Consider the following 23,019-nt stretch of genomic DNA (forward strand, 5'->3'; position numbering starts at 1 on the left):
TTTGGCGTTTATGGAGTTATTTCTCATGAGTCTGTTCATCCATCACCTCCAGAGTGTTTCTCTGAACAGTCTGTTTTCATTGAGAGAGACACTGGCCTATATGCCATCTCTCTCTCTCTCTCTCTCTCTCTCAGCTGATGACAGATCAGTTTTAGTATGCTGCAGAGCAACCTTTGGTAGCCGTGTTCAAACAGACTCGTGATGGGGGTTGAGAGGGAAGGCCGCTGTTGTCCAGAGAGCTGTGCTGTAGAAGTAATCTGGTTAAAGTGGAGGGGCTCTGATGGTAACGCAGGTGGTTGCTGTAAGTCTGGGGTAAATGAAGCCATCCTTCAAACGCGACCTGATTCTGTTGGGATGGGCGAGGGGTGATTTATGACTGCGGGACTCTCACACGCCGCATGCAGCCGCACAACTAATGAATTATTATTCTCACAATAGCTCACAAAGGGACTTTTAACAGGATTCTGACACAATGTATGTCCCTCTTCTCCCTTTCGCCTCTCACCTGCTGTAGTGTTTGGATGAAACTCGTCGAAACATGACCAAGTCACATTTCACACAAAAAAACTGAAGAAAAATAATAAACAGAATATTTTTCCTTTAAAGATTGTTACATTTAAAAGAGATGTATTTATTTTTTATGAATTAATTTATATTTCGGTAATTCATTTTTATATGCACAAAAATTCTTTATTTATTTTTATTTTTTAAATTTATAATTTTACTTTCTAAAATATTGCTACAAACAAAAGAACAAATAAATAAATAAAGGGCCCAAGTTATTTTAGTATCATTGATATACAATCACTTTTTATTGTTTTTTTTTTTTATATATACATTTCCTAATATAAATTTCTATAAAATGTTATCTTCTTAATATAAATTTATATAAATACATTTTTATATACAATTCTTATTTTTATTTAAAATTACTAAAGTTGTATCGTGTGTGTGTGTGTGTGTGTGTTTAATACAGCATCTTAAACTAAGTAAAAAAAATTTATAAATTAAGAAATGTTTCCTTGGTAACTAGCTGAAATAAAGTTTTATATTTAATTTTATTTCAGTTAATGTTTATTTTATTCCAAGTAATGAACATTTTTATGGTTTTAGTTTTAGCTGTAATTTAATTTTAACTTTAGTTAACGATAACAACACTGAATGGCACTTTATTTTTAGTTAATATTTATTTTATTAATAAAATATTAATACATTATTAATAATGAATATTTGATGGTATTAGTTTTAGCTTTAGTTAAGAATAATAACTCTGAATGGCCCTGCATCAATTATTTTTATGTAAAATATTATAAAAATATTTAAATATATTAATATTTAAATACAGTATATAAAAAAATATTTTTTATATAAAATGTATTTCTTTCTTTCTGTCTATTTTATTATTTATTTATTTATTTATTTATTTATTAAAAACTTTTCTTTCCTTGGCAACTACCTGAAATAATGTTTTAAATTTCTTATATTTCCGTTTATTTCAGTTTATGCTTATTTTTATTACAAATAATACATGTTTTGTTTTAGTTAATGATAATAACTCTGAATAGCCCTGAATAGAAGAGTAGGCTTTATTTTTATGCAAAATATTTCTAAAATATAAAACTTTTTTTGGTTGGTTGCAACTGCCTGAAATAAAAGTTTACATTTTTTATATTTTATTTAATTTCAGTTAATGATTTTTATTTTTTTTAGTTGACAATAATAACCCTGAATGGCCTTAAAATAGACTTAATTTTTACCCAAAATCTTCTTTATTTTTATCTTTTTATTTGTGGGTGAAATGTGTCGTTTTCTTGACAGGTTTTGTGAGTCTCACAGGTCCACATGTAGACTGTGATATGTTGCATCAGTCCTTCATATTGCACGTGTACTGTATGAATATGATTTCTGAGGTCTGTTTTTGGAGAGGCGATGGAAATGGGCCGTGACTCGTCCTGTTGTGGATGTTATGGGTGTGATTCTCTGTCCTTCTGACAGCTGTGTGCTTCTGCTCCATGCAGGTGCTGCCGAGAGCTTTGCAATGGCTACCAAAATAGTAACGGAGCGCTGGCAGGAGGAGCAGATGGAGCAGATGTCTCACGGCATGCAGATGTCGTCCCAGATCAAGAAGAGAAAGTTCAAATCCAGGTAGAGCCGCACTGACCCTCCAAACACGCCGCCAATGCATTCACACGGCTTCAGGAAACCAGTGTAAATCATCAGCTGAGTAAGCAGTGTTAATTAGTGAACCTCCATCGGAGAGCAGCTGTGTCAACACACAAGCTCTTATCAGCTCTTCTGAGGCTTGCTAAAGGACGCCGGTCTTGAAGAGTTCAGCAGGACATTCAACATGATTTTGGCGTTTACTCATCCTTGTGCTGTTTTAACCTGTAGGATTTTCTTTCTTCCATGAAACACAAAAGATATGGATGACAAAATCATAAAAATATAATATGCTGAATGTCTGAGCTGCTCTTTTCCATACAGTAGAAGTGGCTTATGTTAGCAAGCTTTAAAAAGGACAAAAAATTCACTACAAAAGTATATATAATATAATATAATACTGTATAATATAATAATTGTTATATATAATTCTTACATATTATATATATATCTCTTTTTTTGCCTCAAAATAATATAAATTTGGGAATAAAATGTGTAGTTGTTGAAAATACTGTCATAATTTTAAATAAATAAATATAAATCAGTAAATAAATGATAAGCAGCCAGCCAGAAATTACATTATCAATGAATAATGACTTAAATTTGGGTCTTTTTTTGCTCACAAAGCTGTCATATATGATTTTGTGGACCGTTGCATGAAAAAAAAGGCTCAAACATTCTGCCTAACACAGAAATAAGAACATATTGTGGTGATTAAATGACTTTAGGTGCTAAAATGTTGGGGTGAGCTGCTCCTTTAATGAATAACAGTGATTGATTAGTGTGGCACGTGTTTGGGATCATGTGTGTGATCGTCTGTGGAGGTACATGACATTACTGATGGGGAAGCAGCTGTTTCTGCCTCACATTCAGGACATGTGCTGCAGTTATTCTGAGCTCATTCCCAGCTGAACACCGGCGGCGTTCAAGGCCAGATTTATAACAATAGACACACAAGCTCCTCAAAACCAACTGCTCTGAAACCTGACCAGGACATGCATCATTGCTCTATTGTTTGTACCTTGTGCTTAATTTATCATGTTGAAAATGCACATTGTAATACAGTATAGTGCCAGTCAAAAGGCTAGAGTACTTAAGAAGTCTCTTCTGCTCACCAAGGCTGCATTTATTTGATCAAAAATACAGTAAAATGTGGAAATATTATTACAGTTTAAAATAGCTGAATATGTTTTAAAATGTAATATATTTTGGGGATCAATGCTGAATTTTCAGCATCATTCCTCCAGTCTTCAGTGTCTCATAATCCTTCAGAAATCATTCTAATATACTGATTTGCAGCTCAATAAAAATCCTATTTATTATCAATGTTGAAAGCAGTTGTGCTGCCCAATATTTTTGTGGAAACAAAATTTCATTTTTCAGGATTCTCTGATGAATAGAAAGTTCAAATGAACAGCGTTTATTTGAAAAAGAAATATTCTGTAACATTAAAACTGTTTTTAACGTTTGATCAGTTTAATGCATCCTTGCTGAATAAACATACTTTTATTCATCAAGAATACATTAGTTGATCAAAAGCTACAGTGAAGACATTTATAATGTAAGATGTCAAAAGATTTCTATTTCAAATAAATATTGTTCTCTTGTTCTTTATATCTGTGAATCCTGAAAAATAAAATCATCATATTAGAATGATTTCTGAAGGATCATGTGACACTGAAGACTGGAGTAATGATGCTGAAAATACAGCTTTGATCACAGAAATAAATTACATTTGAACAGATAATTACATATCAAACAGCTATTTTAAATTATAATAATATTTCACAATTTTACTGCTTTCACTGTATTTATTAACAAATAAATGCAGCCTTGGTGAGCCAAAGTATATAACAGAACTTAATCAAATTTCCTGTTGTTTATCCTTTCTTTTGATTTTGGGCTCAAATGTGTCCTGGACTGATGGTTTCATGAGATTCCCACACTGTTGGCCAAATTCAGAGGCAGCGTGTTTTACTGCAACATACAGTGAAAAAATGTTTATATCTTAGCAACAGTTTATATCTTATATTTGTACGCATCGCACAGGCCATTAACTGACAAAAAGCCTTGTTTACAGTTCATGCAATAATACAATAATGTTGGCCAAAGCTGGTGAGTTTCAGTTACTTGAACTTCTCTTCTGGCTGATTTGACAGTCAAAGTGAAAACCGACAGTGTTTGTTTGTTAAATGAATCTCACGCATCGCTATTCTTCAGTAAAGCTCATATTACACATTTAAGAGCAATCACTTCCCTCTTTTCTTTTTTGTTGGCTTGTCAGGACGCATTTAGATCCGCAAACATACAGATGAACTTCTGCTTTTGTCATTGTGTCAGTGGCACATGTTCCTTTAATAACACAGATTAACCTCAATCTGCGAGTCTAAACACGCACTGATGTGTGAATCTGGATTGACTGAATTACTGCCTTGAATCCTGTTGAGATTATTGATCAGTTTAATGCATCCTAGTAAAAGTATTTAATTCTGCTTTTGATCAGTAGTGTGTATTACGGTGTAAATGTACAGTGATGTAATCCTAGGCTTATATAAAACACCTGAAGGTCAAAATGTCTGAAGCAGGACTCTGAGCTGATGCCTGTATGAATAAGTGTAGATCTTATTTTGTCTGATAATCAGAGTCTGTCTGTGTCCATCAGCTGATGCAGTGAAGACTGAATCCAGGCCGTTAAACAGGACGGCTCCTGTGATCCCCGTTAAACCCTCGCAGCGTTACAGCCACAAACATAGATGTACAAAACTAGATGAGAACGGCTGACATTCACACCTGTTCAGATTTACATTTGAATATAGAACGTAAAAATATAGACAGTATTATTAATGACATTGGACAATGGTGTTAAGAAATACTGTAAAATATTGTATTGTTACAGATCAGAAACCACAATATTCCATTCAGTAAAACTCAATGTCAATTAAAAATTAAGTCAAATTTAAAAATTTAATAAAATTTAAAAACTAAACAAATATTATATTATATTATATTAAATAAAAATAAATAATAAAAATAGGACTAGATTTGTACATTTTCTGAACACAAATATATTCCAAAACTTTCAGTAAAATTTTATTAAATTAAAATAAATTAAATAAAAAATCCTAATTGTTTAAAAATTTTATTACATTTAAATATACATATAAAATTATGATGAATCTGCATTTTAATACTAAACAAATAGGCTAATAACGTTAAATTTTATTTAATTAAAAATAAAAGAAAATACAATAGGACTAGATTTGTACATTTTCTGAACACAAATATATTCCTAACCTTTCAGTAAAATTTGTATTAAATTTTTAAATTAACAAAACATTAAATACATTTAATTTTAAAATAAAATAATAAATATAAATTTGATTAAATTAAAATTCAAATATTAAAATTTTATATTCAACTTAAATATACATATATAAATTAAATAAATCTAAATTTTAAAATAAATAAATAAATAAAACAATAATTTAATTTAATTAATTTAATTGATTTAATTAAAAATTAAATAAAATGCAATAGGACTACATTTGTACATTTCCTGAACACAAATATATATAACATTTTATTAAATTACATTGCATATAAAACTTAAATTTAAAAAGTAAAATAAATATAATATAAAATTAAATTAAGATTAATTTAATTAAAAATAAATAAAACATGACTAGATTTGTGTGCATCTTCTGAATATAACCTTGAGTATGAGTAACAGTAAGAGTGATATTTAACTAAATGCAGTAGATGAGTATAATAGTGTAGAAAAGTCTCTTTGGGAGGTTGTGAATGTTGTTTGTAACAGATGCAGAGCTTTCAGTGCGACTGAGACAATGACGGATAGACAGCACATCAGTGCAAACAGCTTTCGGTCAGAAACTCTCTCTTTCACTCCATCTGTCTCTCTCTTTTCTCTCCTCTCTGTCTCAGTGATGCTGCTTTAAACATGTTACAGCAGCTAACAGGTTCAATTGTAAGAGTTATATTTTTTAAACATTTGCGGCTGCATAAAATGAAAGAATTGTGCATGAAATATGCTATCTGAAGGAAGCATTTGTTGAGGTGTGAAGGGTTATTTCAGCAGTTCCTGATCAACAGTAGCTTTGGCATTTAGTGTAGAGACTGTACATACTGTAACTTCCCATATCAGTTACACTCTATATTCTACAGAGAAGAGACTAGATATTCAGTCATCTCAGTATTCACTGTCAGAGCTTGATGTGTGATTTGATCACAGCGCCTACTACTGTTTACTGAATTACAGCACAAACCACTATGACTTTGATTTTGGGGTATAATAATAACATGAGTATGTTCTTGGTAAAATCAAATTATGTAAAATAACAAATGACAAAATGAAAAAAAAAAGAAAAAAAAGAAGTTTAAAAACATATAGCAAAATATTAATTTGCTTAATTCATTTTATTTGCATTTTGGGGTGAAATATTACCTGAACATGTTCTTAATAATATCAAAATATTACCTAAAATATTTTCAGCCTTTTGATTGATTTATTGTCACAATGCAAAAAAAAAAGATAAAAACTGCGTTTTATAAAAATAAAAAACGTTTTGCATTACGCATTGGTACAGTAGGTTTATTATTTATTTATTAATTTATAATGTATTCAAATGTGTTTTGCAGTTTTAAAAAAGGACAATATTACTTGAGACAAATATACTGTTCAAAAGTTTAGGGTCAGTCAGATTTTTTGGAAAGAAGTTTCTTTTGCTCTCCAAGGCTGCATTTATTTGATCAAAAATGCTGTGAAAACAGTAAAACTTTGTGTGAATATATGTTAATATATAATTTAAAAATTAAGTTAAATTTCTTTCTTTTTCTTTCTTTCTTTCTTGATTTTCACAATGTAAAAATAGTAATAGTTTTTTTTTTTTTTTTAAAGTATGGCTTGAATTTCTTTAAGCAAAATAAATTATTCATCATTCATTTGTTCCTTCTTTCTTTCCTTCCTTCCTTCCTTCCTTCATTCCAATCGATTCTGGCGGTATATATGACCTCAACATGTATTGATAATGTTGTCAATATTATCTAACTTTATTTATTTCTTTGTTTGGTTGTTTAAACATGTTTAATGCAAGAAGTGAAACACAGTAAAATGGTAGTTGAAAGTATATTGTGAATATTCAGTATTTGACCTGTGGAGGCTCATCAGAACAGCTTCAGTCATGAGCGTGACGACTGTTTTCATCTTTGTGTTTGATCAGTGATGAAACGGCTTCTCTGAGTGAGTTCTATCCCATCATTCCCGGTGACGTCATGTCTGTGAAGGAGATCCTGACCGGACCCAAGTTCCCACGCCACCGGACATGGTACTGATACACACACACTTGTTGGTTTTTGTGGTTTATGGGGACTCTCCATAGGCGTAATGGTTTTTATACTGAACAAACTGTGTGTGCTATTGCCCTACACCAACCCTACACCTAAACTTAGCCCTCACAGGAGACTTTGTGCATTTTTAGATGGCGCCGTGGTGTTTCCACATCACATCAACTCATTGCATCAAAATCTCTCAAACTTTCAGCTGGAGATTTACATCAGAAATAAACACTGAAACATAAACACAGTTTTGGGTTTCACTGCGTTAAAAATAGGACACATGCAAATTCATCCAGCAAGAAAAAACCTGCAGGAAAAGAACAGCAGCAAACACTCAAAACTTTGCACAATCTTTAGGGAAAATACATCAGTTCCTGAAACATAAGTGCTATATGCCTAAGGCTGGGTTTCATATTTCAGAAAATTCCAAAAATATAAAAAGTGGAGGTTCTGGAATATACAGTAAGTGAAGATAAAAAACTGTCTAGGTCAAAATAAAAAGAGTGAAATTAGAGTGTAAAAAAGTTGAACTTATTTTTTGGAGAACTCACTACTGCAATGCACAAAACATGGTTTATCACAGTAGCTCTAATTTCATCTGAAAAGACTGTTCTGTCTTGCTCTTCATCCTCCTCCTCTTCCTCCACCTCGTATACACACTCTTCCTCTACCTCTCAGGCTTATATTTTGTATATTCACATATTTAGAAACAAGTGCGAGCAATTTTGGATTATTGTGTGTAAACCGTGTTGCAGTTGTGCTTAACTTTTGCATTCTTGTGTTTAAAGTTTTGCATCACAAGTTCATCACAGTGCAAATCGTGTTTTAGTGAGTGAGAATGTGTTTAGAGTTTTGCAAAAAGAGTGCATGAGATCTGCAATCAGTGTCAGTTAAACTGCCTCAACTTGTTTAAGGTTTTGCCGAAAGAGTGAATTATTTGACAGAATTTGGTTCAGAGAATGGGGTTTAGTGTCTCAGAAAATATGAAAAACTGTAATAATATCGAAGTATAGCCTGCATTAATTCATTAATTTAGTTTGCGAAAAAGGTTTGGTAGTTCTGTTTTTCCATTTGAATTTGGGGTAAAACATGAATGTTCTCAATTTCAAAGTTTTATCCAAAAATGGCTATTTTTATTTATTTTTTATATTTATAATTTATAAGAAAAAAAGGGTTAATGCAAGAAGTTAAAGACAAAAATTAGTAGTATGTTTGTTTGTTTAATCATTCATTCATTCCCATGGGGTGAAATATGACCTGTTCTTAATAATATCAAAGTATTATCTGAAACATTTTCAGCCTTTATTAATTATTTAATTTACTTAATAAAGTTAAAGTTTGTTAGTGAAAAAGGTTTGGTAGTTCTGTTTTTCTGTTCTGTTCTCAGTTTCAAAATATTATCTAAAGAATTTATGTAAAATGTCATTGTTTATTATATTGTTTATATTTATCATTTATGAGAGAAAAAAAAGGTTAAGACAAGAAGTAAAATGCAAAAATTGGTAGTATGTTTGTTTGTTTAATCATTCATTCAGGTGAAATATGACCTGAACCTGTTCTTGACAGGTTTGAAATATCGTTGAACGTACTAAAGCAGCTCTTTCATTTTACCTTCAGACCTTCAGCTTGTCTCTTCTCTCTGCCCTGCTTAGCATTATGGGAAGGGCACGTCTGCTGTGTTCACCCCTCACGCTTAACAGGTTTACCTGCAATTGACAGCGCGCCGGCAGCCGCTTTAGTTTGGAGGCTGGTAATCCTGTTCAGAACCCGGTCATGCTCCTCCGGCGGAGGTTACAGCACCGGAAGAGCTCGGCAAAACCGCTGAGAAAGGTCACTTGTAAATGAAGCCCCAAACGTAGGCCGGATGATGTGAGGATGAGTGATAAAGCCTGTCAGGACCAGAATGCAGGTCGAGCGGAGTCTCGCTGTGCTTTTGTGTTTAAGTGAAGATGAGATGAGAGACAAGAGCCAGATCAAGTGTTCATCTTGCTCATATGAAGTAGTGTCACGCTCCATCTCGTGTTAAATAATATCTCATAATATCCTCGTCTGAGTGTTTCATTCTGTTCGGCAGCAGAAGAAACGCAGAACATTGTGAAATGTTTTCTTATATGTGACCCTGGAGCACAAAACCAGTCATAAGGGTCCATTTTGTGAAATTGAGATTTATACATCAGCTGAATAAATGAGCTTTCCATTGATGTATGGTTTGTTATGATAGGACAATATTTGGCTGAGATACAACTATTTGTAAATCTGGAATCTGAGGGTGCAAAGATCAAAATATTGAGAAAATAACCTTTAAAGTTGTCTTAGCAATGCTAATCAAAAATTAAGTTTTGATATATTTTACGGTAGGAAATTTACAAAATAATCTTAATATCCTAATGATTTTTGGCATATAAGAAAAATCAATAATTTTGACCCATACAATGTATTTTTGGCTACTGTTACAAATATACCTGTGCTACTGATGACTGCTTTTGTGCTCCAGGGTCACAGATGTAAACTGGAAGAGACTGAAGGTCAGTGAAGGGTTAGAGATGAAGGAAGAGCAGGATCTAATTAAAGTGAATCCTGCATCACCTGCGTCAAACGGGTGAAAGATACAAACTTCAGGTCATGTCGCAGCGTCCGATGATCCTGCACAGATAGAAAACAAGACATCAGTCCATCCAGTGACTGAACTATAGAACTGAAGCTACGAGAAATCTTTCAAATAAATGATTTGCTATTATATATATATATATATACAGTGGGTACGGAAAGTATTCAGACCCCCTTAAATTGTTCACTCTTTGTTATATTACAGCCATTTGCTAAAATCATTTATTATTTTTTCCTCATTAATGTACACACAGCACCCCATATTGACAGAAAAACACAGAATTGTTGACATTTTTGGAGATTTATTAAAAAAGAAAAACTGAAATATCACATGGTCCTAAGTATTCAGACCCTTTGCAGACCCTTTCAGAAACACAACAATCAGGGAGAAACAGGTGGGACTGAATTAATTAAATGAGAACAGGAACAAAACCAAATATGGGCATACATGAGGAAAAACTAGGTCATGGGGAGCACATGAGACAGAAAACCACAAACACACGCCTGACAGTTAGGCTATATTTTAAAACCTTTTTATTAGCGTTGTGTGAAAAACAGACTGAAATACAGCAGGGTTATTATAGTACACTAAAACCTATGAATACAAAGCCAAACCTTTAAAATATATTTTATTTAAAATAAAATAAATGCTACTTGACATAAAATATTTATATATATATATTTAATAGAATTGTTTTCTAATTTTTATTTTTGTCATTTATGAAGAAGTTTTATTTTTCAGACAGTAGAATCATTTTTTCTCTGGCTTTCTCTCTTTGTTGTAAATTAATTAATTAACTAATATAAAGATGTGTGTCAGACCATGTAATTATTTTCCTTCTTGCTTTCTCTTGTAAATTTATTAATTTATTTATTTAAAGATATTCATCGGTCAAACTATATAATTATTTTCTCTCGTTTTCTCTTATTTTGTCTCTTATTTTTATTTAAATGTATTTATATTTATAATTCTTTTTTATTTATATAAAGATACGTCTCTTTCAGACAAAATAACTGTTATTTTTCTCTCTGGTTTTCACTTATATTTGTTGTATGTTTATTTATCTCTAACTAATTTTTGTATTTATTTGTTTATTAATATAAAAATATGTGTCTTTCAGATAAAAAGAATTGTTGTATTCTCTCGGTTTCTCTTATTTTTGTAGTAAATTTTATATATATATATATATATATATATAAAATATATAATATATCATTTTATATTATCAGATTAACCTTTTTTTTATTATTAATAAATTGCATTAATACCAGCAGCACTGGAGCTGCATGAACAAAACCTGATAATCATGTTCAACTTCAATGGAAGAAAATCTGACTGTCACATGATCAGTGGAGCTCATTTACATACACTTGATTAGTCACAGAAAGAGTGCATTGAAATATTGGTGCAAAAAATCCTAAAACTTTCAGCTTTAATTAGGATTATATAATGATCGGCTCAATCGAAATAACAAAAAGAGCAGAAATAAAAAGGCAACGTCGTCTCTCTGCAGACGTGTTTTCAGTCTCCGTCTGAAACTGGATTAATCCTTTTCACATTCATGTGTAAATAAGTTGGACCATTACGGTGTTTTTCACATCTCTCTGTCCTTCAGGCTTAGTTTTTAGACATAAATGCATTCATCTGAGTCTCTGCACTCATCCGTCTGACAGCGCTGCTGCACTAAAGCAAAACTGCAAAGTGTCAAAGCCAAGAAGGACAACTTCTAATTGCACTCAAATCACCTGATATCGACCCCGAGGATAACTGGCATTTCTGCTGATCTCCTCCAGAGCGCTGATGTGACGGCCGACCGGTGAAATGAATTCTGACGTCAGGAAAAGTTCACTTTCAAATGTTTTTAGAAAGTTTGAACTTTTGTGCAGTGTTGAAAACCCTTTGACTCCTAAGGTGTTCCCTGACAGGACCGGCCTTTTAAAGGTTGCTTGTATCACTATCACCAAATCTTTTATGTTGTACAAAATGGCATAAAGTACAACTTGCGGTGTTTCTGGTCAAAACTTTGGGATTCAATCTTTTTGTCAGCTAGTTTTCTTTCAGTTAGCATAGGTTTTGTGTTTCTTTTTGAAACTGATTGATCGATCGTAGGCCTTATTTATCTGAGCTCATGCACCTCAGTTTTTGAGTGAAAAAAAGCATTATTTGTGGATCATATGTGGATAAATTTGGTCAGTATTGAATCAAATATTTTAAAATCGCACTGTGTTTTAATGTTTAACCAGTAAGTTTGGTTTGAAATGCTTTTATTTTGTACAAAATGGCATTAAAGTGCAACTTGGTTTCTGGTCAAAAATATTGGATTCAATCTTTTTGTTTGAAGTTGTTTTCTTTCAATTAGGACAGGTTTTGTGTTTCTTTTTAATCGTAGGCCAGTCATTTTTGACCAGGAACTCCACAAGTGTAACAAGATGGAGAAAAAAGTAGTTAAAATGGCACAAAGTCACACTTGTGGTGTTTTTGGTAAAACACGACCGCCTGCAAAAAAAACATTGCTTTTAAATCTCTTGTTTTGCAATATTTGGTGATAATATAGCATAACGAGCGAATTATAAGCAATTTTTTGTAGGCTGGTCATTTTTGATCCCAGAAAAAATCCCAGAAAAAGTTTAAAAAAGTATCCAAAAACAATTTTTGGGAAGTTGTTATGCAATGTCTGAGCAAAGTCAGTAAGTTTTAGTCCAGTGTGATAACAGTAACCGTCTGGTATTGTTCATTTGGGAGTCACACTTGTGTTGTTCGTGGTCAAAAGTGACCGGACAACTGAAATGTAACTTTTTTTTTTTTCAGTAAAAGCAGTGTAATATATTTTTGTTAAAAAATATTTTTTCTTTTGTATTTTGAGAGAATTTCGTGGCACTAAATAATATTTATGCAATAATTCTGATACATGTTTTCCCATTGAAAATAATACAAAAAACTTTTTCAAATATTTTCTATAACTTTTCAATTAAGGCAGCATTTCATGTTAAAATAGAGACAATGCCTTTAAAATCCAATTATTGAAGTCAGATTATTACCAACTGGTTGGAGTAAAAAAAGAAAAACTTTTGCAATGCTGTGGTTTAGCCACTAGATTCCTATATAGATCTACTGTATATAAATTGCCTAGTTGTTTTTAGACATAAATTTGTATTTTTTTCTTTAGTTGTGGATTTGGATACATATTTAGGCATTCTCAAAGACAATGTCTTTTTTTATTTATTTTTTTAATTTTTGTGTGTGGTCACATACCGATAAGTCATCGAGTTTCATACCATTCCTCTCCAGGTCACAACATTAAAAAAAAAAAGATCCAAATAGAACACTTACTACAAATCCATTGCATATTGCAACCAAGTCCATTTCTGACCTTTGACCCCAGGGAGGTCCTGAGAGAGACGCTGTCGAGTGAGGAGCTGCACGAGAGGGACCAGTGGACGCTGTTTGGGAACGAGGCTGAGAAACTGGAGATCGGTGTGATCAGAAACCAGCGTGCCGTCCGTGAGCGCGTGGATCGATTCGCTCTGCGCCGGGAGGTGAGTGATCGACACCAAAGGCCGAGAGCAGCGTTAAAAATACAACAATCACTGCTCTGCACATCTCAAGACACCTGAGTGCATTCACTTCCTAATTTTAAAGGAATAATTTATCCCAAAATTAAAATTCTAGCTTCATTTACATCCTCATTCTGATTCAAATCCCTGCAACTATATTTTTTCAGACTATCCTGGTTACTTGTTTCAGTATAGTGAAGGGAAATGGGGACAGAGCAAAATACACCATAAAAGCATGATAAATGAGCTGTTATAGAATTATATTATAAAGCTTTTTATAATACCACAGACAAATGTAACAGGGATATTTGGTCAACTAAAACCATAAAAAAATCATATTTTATAATTTCATAATTAAAAAAATAAACATTACTTAAAATAAACGAATTAAAGTAAAATATTAAAAAATATATATATTTCAGCTATAGTTGCCAAGGCAACACTGAAAAATAATTTCAATCATTTAATTTGCTTGATGTACTAAAGTAGCTAAAATAGCTGAAATAAAAGTTTATAAAAACTACTAAAAATTTACTAAAATTAAAATGAGAGCAGAAAATATAAAAAGAATTCAAAGCATTAATAAAACCTATAATAGTATATCAAGGATACTAAAGTAATAAATGGGGACAGAACAAAAAAAACACCATAAAATCATTATAAATTAGTCCATATATCCGTTTTAAATTTTAAAGCTTTTTATGATAAATTTAAAAACAAAACTTTAAAAAACACTTACAAATATTTTATTATTTAAAATAAAATAAACACTACTTGACATAAAATATAAAATATATATATGTCATTTTCAAATAATTTTAATACTAAAACTTAAATAAAAATTTATGATAATTATTTGGTGTAAAAATGACAAAAACATTAAAAGTAAAAAAGCAAAATATAAAAATAAAAACTAATAAAACTTAAAATTATTTTTTTTAAAAAGCTTAAATTATTTGGTGTAAAAATGACAAAAACATTAAAAGTAAAAAAGCAAAATATAAAAATAAAAACTAATAAAACTTAAAATTATAAAAAAAAAAGCTTATGTTGATTATTTTTCTTGCCATAATTTATCTTCCACTTGTCGTCGTCTTCCTCTTCTTCCCGTTCCTTCTCTTTGTCTTTCCACTGTGTCAGTAATTTGTATTTTTATTGTTTCACCTTTGAAACAATACAACCAATAAATAAATAAACTATATTACTGTGTAAAATATAAATGAAATGTAAGTGATTTTCAGCTTTGGGGTGAGATCAGAGTGAGTAAATGATGACAGAAGTGCTTGTTATTCTTCAGGCCGAGAGAAAAGCTTCACTGCACATGAAGTTTATTGAGGATCTGAGCATGAAGGCTCCTGATTTCCCCATCCCGCTGCGGCCGCACACGGTGTGGGCCGGGATGGACGTCAAACTCTCCTGCTCGGTTCAGGGCTGCCCGGTTCCCAGCGTCACATGGTGAGACAATCTCCAAAACAAAAGAGCCTAAATCTGCAAAGTCAGACGTGCATCATAAGAGTGTGAATGTTGTCGACAGGTATAAGGATGATGTTCCTCTCCGAGGACCCCTGCCGTGGAACTACAAGCTGACGCAGAAGTTCGGCCTCAATGTTTTAGAGATCAGGAGGTGAAGCTAAAACAGGAGCCATTCCTTTACTACTTTACTATTCTAGTTTTTATTAATATTTTAATTTAAATATTTGTTTTTATGTTTTCCATTTTCATTTAAATCATTTTGTTGTTGTTTTGTCGATTTATATGTTATATGTCTAGTGTTTATTATTTTTTAATGAAGTTTTAGTTAACTTCAAGTTAAATTAAACAAAAATGAGAAATGTTGCCTTGGAAACTAGCTGAAATAAAATATTTCTTATTATTGTTTTTGTATTTTTGTTATTTTAAGTCGAGGTTTAGGCTACTCTGCCAGATTGATAGTTAATAAATATAGTTACGTTTTTATTATTAATTAATTAATTTGTTTGTTTGATTGATTTTAATTTTTTTTAACTTTTGTGTTGAAATCACAACAAAAAAATAAGATAAAACAGTAAAATATCAATTCTATTATCTGAAAGGTAAGCATATTTATATTAATATAAGATATAAATAAATAAAATCAGAGAAAACAAGAGAGAAAATTACAATTATATTGCCTGAAAGACAAACATCTTTATATTAATATGAGAATAAATGAAAGAAACAAACAAACAAACAAAAATCGAAGAAAGAAAATAATTTCCATAAAAGATTTCCCATAGCTTATTTGATTTCAAGTATGTTTTTTAATGGTTTTAGTTTAAAAAAACAACTAAATAGCACATTTTATTTCTTCCTTGAAACACGAGGCCAATGTTTGAGCATCTGTGTGGATGTTCAATAAATGGCTGATTGTTTTTAATTCATTGAAATACACAGATGCTTTTATTTTGTACATCCTCAACGATTAAGATGTCAGATGTCTAATTTAGTTTTCTTTCTCTCTTTTCAGATGTTCTGCTGAAGATGCTGGAGAATACAAGGTTATAGTGAAAAGCTCCCTGGGAGAGGCGACGTCCAGCGCCAGACTGACAGTCAACTGTGAGTTGATGTTTATCTTGTTATTTAGCTGATTGCTTGACTTGTTCCAGGTCTACAAAGCTGCTGTTTAATTGATTAGTGCTAAAAAGCTCTAAACTTATTTAATCTATTGCTAGCAGACAATACATCTTCATTAGTGCACTCATTGGTGTTATATAAGGTGCACAGTGATGTCTGGTGATTCTAAGAGCTGCTCAAATCTTATTGGCTGCATTAATGGAACATTTGCATAGCAACAATAAATTCCTCTTCAAGTTTGAACCTTGTTCTTCCTTCATTCTTCTATTTGCAGCACATGAAGGATCCGAGGCCAAACTGAAGCGCTCGTGGACGCCCAGTGAGTGCCTTTGCTCTTCTTAAATAAACTGCATTTTGGAGTATTTTATCTGGTAATGCAACCACCAAGAACACTATATTCTGTATTCATGTACACTACTGCTACAAAGGTTTTTTAGCGTTTTATTGAAGAAATTAATACTTTTATTCAGCAAGGATGCATTTTTATTGCTACATTCAACTAAATGCTGTTCTTTTGAACTTTCTATTCATCTGTGAATACTGGAAACTAAAATATAGCACGTTTTCCACAAAAATATTGGGCAGCACAGCTGTTTTCAGCATTGATAATAATCAGAAATGTTTCTTGAACAGCATATTAGAATGATTTCTGAAGGATCGTGTTACACTGAAGATTGGAGTAATGATGCTGAAAATTCAGATTTGATCTCAGCAATCAAGTTTAACAGATACTCACATACAGTTTTTTTAAAGGGGTCATATGATGTTGCTAAAAAGAACATTATTTGGTGTATTTGGTGTAATGCAATGTGTTTGTTGTTTAAGTTAAAAAAACATTATTGTTGCTCCTCTATGCTCCGCCTTTCTGAAACACGTCGATTTTTACAAAGCTCATCGTTCTGAGAAGCGAGGCGTGCTCTGATTGGCCAGCTATCCAGTGCCTTGTGATTGGCCGAATACCTCAAGCGTGAGATGGAAATGTTACGCCCCTCACCGTATTCTGATGCCGTGTCCCGGCGTGACGACACAAAAACTATAAAACCCATTATAAACGAGGCATTTGTTGCATTCAGTGAGGACATAATCACTGATTATAATGACTTATACTGTCTTTTTACGAGTCGCGTTGCATCGCGCCACGTAAACATTACCATGTCTGCATTTGTGATCATAGAAACAACAAGCACTACTCTTCACTGCTCAAAACTCACGTTTGAATAGTCAGTGGCAAATAATTTTAATATGAAAACATACGTACAGGCTGTGAGTCAGAAGCACCAGACTGTCCTTGTGACGTTGGAATTGCCCCACTTTATAGAAACAGCCTTTGTACAAACTCTCTCCCAGGTTCAGGAAATAGTCCTCCGTAAAATGCGCTGCACACACTCTAATATTTGGGTTGAACTTGTGTTGTAAATACAACTTAACCACTGTTTTCTAGTTGTGTCCTCTTTTGGAAGCCCAAACAGCAACAATGCTGCAGCGAGAATAATAGTTCTGCCTTTCATTGCGTATACATTTGGGTGGTGTTATGCAAATCTTCCCACATAGTGACGTAGACATGTGGGGGCGTGTTTAAATGAGCCGTTTTAGGAAGACGTGTCTTAACTTTTATAAAGAATATTATCTACTGGGTTTGAGACTTTAGTCTTTGCAATTTCAGGGATCTTATCTATGCACAAACAGCTTGTAACACTCCAAAGAGAAAAGAAAACTTGAAATCGCATCATATGACCCCTTTAAATTGTAATAATATTTCACAATTTTACTGCATTTTTACCCCAAACTTTTCAACAAGTTTGGATCAGGTGTGATGCACTCTTAAAAATGTTCTATACTGACAATCAGCCCACCCCTAACAGCCTAGCATTGTTACAGTGAGTTTTGCATGCGAATACACTTTTTCATGTATTATTGCAGCGCAGCACACATTTAGAGTAAAACGACTTCATTACTCCATCCAATATAGCTACAGAATTTTCAAAAAAAATCTGAATTCCCATTACAGCCCTTCTGCTCGTATGAGAGAACATCACAATTCATTTGCAAGCGTGTGGAATTGTGTTGTCGAATCACTTCCATCACTTCCAATTCCATCTCGCCTCAATTCCCTGCTCCGTCACTGAGAACCATAGCTAAACAAATAGCACGTCTTCTCAGACATCGTCAACATCGGCCCTCTGTGACGGCCCCAGAGCGGGGCCGTGGCATTTGTCTCATTACACTAATATTTGTCCTCGTCCTTGGGATGGTTTTCAGTGCTATTTGTCGGGAAGGAAAATAGAACAGTCTTTCCATTACACTCCAGTGATTTTCTCTCGCTCGTACAACATATGCCTTAATTGAGTCCTTTCTTACGTTCACTTTCACAGCCTGCCGAAGGCAAGGAGGACATGAACAAAAGCTACTTACTGCCTGTCACTTCATAAATGTAATTAAAAGTGACTGCATTGAAACATTAAAGACTTGATTCCTGTAGCCTAACTATGCCAGCAAGTTTTAATTTTGAGTTAAAAGTGGGCAGTGTAGACAAATATGTATTATAGCAGTTTTATATCAGAGAAATGGTATGATGATTTTTACTGGAAATTCAAGGGGCCTGTATGTCTATTTGTCAGCAGATAGACACAGTCAGTGAGTGAACGGGAGGAGTGCAGGGATATAGTGCTGTTGATGAGTGCTGACAGGTGGCGGTGATTAGACATCAGGTGATTAGGATCTGGTGAGTGTCCTTAGTGGAGACTGTGGTGACTCTCTGACACTATTAAATACTACATTAAATATTATGAAATGGATAGTTCCAGTCCTTGATTCTGATTGGTTGTACATTACTCTACAAACACACACTTTGACCTCGTTACATCAGTATGTATATGACTGCGATTCCAAATAACTCTTTGGTTTTATATAATGTAGTATAAGTGACCCCTGCTGGCGTTATGCTTGAGGCATTCGCCTTGAATTTTGAGACCACGCCGTTCCCTTTTCAACAGTGTTGCCAAGTCCACGGTTTTACAGCAGAATTGGGTAACTTTTACCAATGGAAGCCCGTTTACGCCACTGAATAAAAAAGTGAAAAAGGTAATTGCGACTTTTTATCTCACAATTCTGACGTTTTCTCTCATAATTGCAACTTTATGTCAAGTTTATATCATGCAATTCTGAGAAATAAAGTCAGAACTGCGAGATATAAACTCTTTGAATTCTGACTTGATAACTCGCAGTTGGGAGTTTATATTTCACATTTCTGTGAAAAAAAGTCTGAATTGTGAGATAAAAAGTCGCAATAACCATTTTTTTTTTTTTTTTTCAGTGGTGGAAACGGGCTTCCATATTTACCTATGCATATCTTTTACTTTCTACTTTTTGTTGTTTGGTCGACGGGTTAAAGTGGAAAAAAAAACGCAATTGGGCTAGTTCTGAATAGCAATTTGGCTGGTTTTGTTTTGCTGACTTGGCAACCCTTTCTGTCAAAGAAGCTGTGTTCGTGCGGGAGAAACATTGATGTGAGCGTTGAAACACATGAATTTTATTTAAAAGTTTTCTGTTTCAAGCACAGTACTGTATGTTCATCAAGTTACACTATTTAATGACACTTCCTATATGCAAACTCATGCTATGCCGCAAACCAGTCTGGTTTAAATGTATGTACACTATGTCAGAAGGAATTTAATTTATTGTGTTAAAAAAATTAACAGAGCCTGAGAATAGTTCCAGTATCTGTTTTTGTTTGAGCTGCATAAGCAGGCATCCACTGATCTATTATAATGTTACAAAAACATTATTTTGCTGTTTACTGTCACTCTGCCAGGGACTATTTGTCTAGCGGATGTCATTTAATGATTTAACTTTAAAAAAGTAACACATTAACAGTGCTTGTTACATGTAATATGGGTTACGTAATCAGATTCCAAAAACTAAATACTTGTAATTAGAGTAGGCTATATTACATATTGAAATGCTCATAATCAGATTAGTTACTTTTTATGGATTACATGATTACATATTATTAACACAATGGCATTAAATTGTTCATAATTAATTGAGTCTCCCTAATTCTTTGTTTAAATGTTCATTTCTAAAAATGCTACTGTGTGTCATACCATTTAGCTTTGATTAAATTCCGATAAAACAGACCGAAATAAATGAAGAGTTCATTTGCAAAAACTCAGTTTTTAAAAATCTTCAGAAATCACGTTTTTTCATTGTGCATTCCAATTAATCTCAATCAAACTGCAGCTGGGTTATTTTGATTACGTTAAAAAACAAGTAAAAAATACAGCTAACTAACACAATAAAAATATGATTTTTGAAAATAAAAAATAAAAAACAGTTATCTGTTTTTGCAAATAAACTCAAATATTTCAATGAATATATTTTCTTTCCCTTTGCTTTTTTATATCAATATGGTATGTTTAATGGTAAGTTAAAAACACATTTTATAAAAAGTAATCTAAAAAGTATTCAGAATACATTAACTGAAATGAGTAATTACGTTACTAACTACAGTTTTCTTCTTGTAATCTGTAATCAGTAATGCACTACAATTTGTAAGTAATCTGCCCAGATCTGCATATTAATACACATATATGTATTGTGTGGAAACCACTTTATAAAAGCTATAAAACCCATGATGCATTTAGAACAGCTAACAGGGTTTTAGGTCCTCTGCTTTGTGTCATGCCTAACAAACCCCTTAGCTTTGGGTCTTCTTGCTTTAATGAGTTATGAGTATGAAGAATAAAATTTAGCTAGCTTTTCCTGTTTTTCATCCTAGTCCCAGTTCCAGAGCCGGACGCTCAGCTGGCCTCCACCTTTCCTCCAACGTTTGTGAAAGAAGGTGACAACTTGATTCTGCAGTGCAGTTTCACCTCAGCTTTACTGCCGTTCCAACAAGATGTGACTTGGTACAGAGACGGTGAGACAGTTTTATATCTAATGTAAAGCAATCATGCATTTTAACCAAATAAAATTGGACATTTACAGTAGCAGATGCTTTTATCCAGAGTAACATCACAAGAAATGCATTTTACAAGACTGCCAGGTTTACCTCATAGCCACAACCTGGCAACCACCCAGACCACTTTAATAGCATCCTATGTGCTCAGGGCGGGTGTTGCGTCAGTCCAGTCGTGTGGAGCTGCAGACGGGTCTGCGATCGGCCAGTCTCACCCTGAATCGAGTGCACAAGGAACATGAAGGCCTGTACAGCGTCCATCTGCGCACCTGGGACGGGACCGTCGAGCACAGCGCATACGTCTATGTCAAAGGTCAGATCCTCAGAAACTCTTACTCTTAAATATTAGAGCGTTACGCAGTTTTTGTTTTATAACTAGTGTTACAATCCCCCCGACTGGTAGCTACCAGCAGCAGTTTAAGAATCTGTCATAGAAAGTTCATAACCTCCATTTAAATTATGGAGGCCCATTTCCCTACTGAATAAAAATAGGACTTTTTATCTCACTATTCTGACTTTTATTCCCACAATAAGGATTTTTTTTTTTACAAATGCAAATTTGTATCTCACAATTCTGACTATTTTTCTCATAATTCTGACTGTTTTCTCGCAATTGCAAGTTTATATCTTGTGAGATATATGTATATTGTCCGAATTGAGAGATATAAACTAACTTCTATAAACTAGATATAAATTGCAAATCTCTCAATTCTGACTTTTTCTCATATTTCTGACTTTTTTCTCGCAATTGCAAGTTTATATCTTGGAATTCTGGCTTTTTCTTGTAATTCTGACTTTTTTTCTCACAATTCTAACTTTTTTCGGTAACATTTTATTTTGATAGTCCACTTTAAACATTCTACTAGCAGTAAGTAACTTTGTAACTACATGTCAACTAGCAGTCATTAGAGTATTAGTAGACTGTCTGTTTAATATCTTCTAACACTTTATTTTGATTGGTCCACAACATACAACATACTGACTATTAGAAACTTTGCAAGTATATGTCAACTTACTCTACTAACCCTAAACCTACCCTACTGAGAGTTAGTAGACATGTAGTTGCAAATTAATGAGAATTAGTTGACATGTAGTTACAAAGTTACTTATAGTTAGTAGAATGTCTAAAGTGGACTATCGAAATAAAGTGTAACCCTTTTTTCTTGCAATTGCGAGTTTATATCTTGTGAGATATATGTATATTGTCAGAATTGAGAGATATAAACTCACAATTGCGAGAAAAAAGTCCAAATTAAGAGATATAGACCCACAATTCTGACTTTATTACACACAATTGCGAGAAAAAAGCCAGAATTGTAAAATAAAAAGTCGCAATTATCTTTTTATTTTGTATTCAGTGGTGAAAATGGGCTTCCATATAAAATACACGAGTTTAAACTGAAAGGCTTTGGAAAAGTACTGCCTGGACATCTAATAAAAATACTTTCACATCCCAGAATCAGATGTTTTGCACTCGACTGATGGTTTGTTGGGTGTCATCACTCCAGATTATTGGCGACTGAAGAAGTTTAGTGTGTTACAATTGCCGCCTGTCTCTCCTAATTAAGCAATGTAAAACTTGAACTCATCAGAGACGTAATTCTCACGAATCTGCGATGTTCTTTCCAGAGCAGAGTTCCCCTGTCAGCGTAAGTCCTTAAAAGCAAGACGAGGACAGGAATTAAATTTCCTGTCTCATTAAAGGAAGTGGGCCGCTCTGTAAGCCTGCAGTGTAGTAATTAGAAAGCGAGCTTCACTCTGCTGTGCGTGACGTCCTAATCTCAGAGGAAAAATTT

The 23,019-nt window shown here is 33.1% G+C and overlaps 2 protein-coding genes across 2 annotated transcripts in view; both read left to right on the forward strand.

Annotated features, from left to right (window-relative positions):
* ifnlr1 (interferon lambda receptor 1) overlaps positions 1-23,019 on the forward strand; it is a 676,379-nt gene that overhangs the window by 23,025 nt on the left and 630,335 nt on the right. The gene's annotated exons all lie outside the window — the stretch shown is intronic.
* LOC306878616 (myomesin-3-like) overlaps positions 1-23,019 on the forward strand; it is a 58,481-nt gene that overhangs the window by 1,471 nt on the left and 33,991 nt on the right. Inside the window, exons 2-10 of the mRNA XM_079431051.1 lie at positions 2,019-2,145; positions 7,398-7,502; positions 13,503-13,656; positions 14,972-15,129; positions 15,209-15,298; positions 16,160-16,248; positions 16,541-16,585; positions 21,044-21,184; positions 21,375-21,536. Of these exons, the coding sequence (XP_079287177.1) occupies positions 2,039-2,145; positions 7,398-7,502; positions 13,503-13,656; positions 14,972-15,129; positions 15,209-15,298; positions 16,160-16,248; positions 16,541-16,585; positions 21,044-21,184; positions 21,375-21,536 (1,051 nt within the window). The 5' untranslated portion in view covers positions 2,019-2,038. The remainder of the gene's footprint in view (positions 1-2,018; positions 2,146-7,397; positions 7,503-13,502; positions 13,657-14,971; positions 15,130-15,208; positions 15,299-16,159; positions 16,249-16,540; positions 16,586-21,043; positions 21,185-21,374; positions 21,537-23,019) is intronic.

Source organism: Barbus barbus (assembly GCF_936440315.1).
Source record: "Barbus barbus genome assembly, chromosome: 12".
NCBI classification, from domain to species: domain Eukaryota; kingdom Metazoa; phylum Chordata; class Actinopteri; order Cypriniformes; family Cyprinidae; genus Barbus; species Barbus barbus.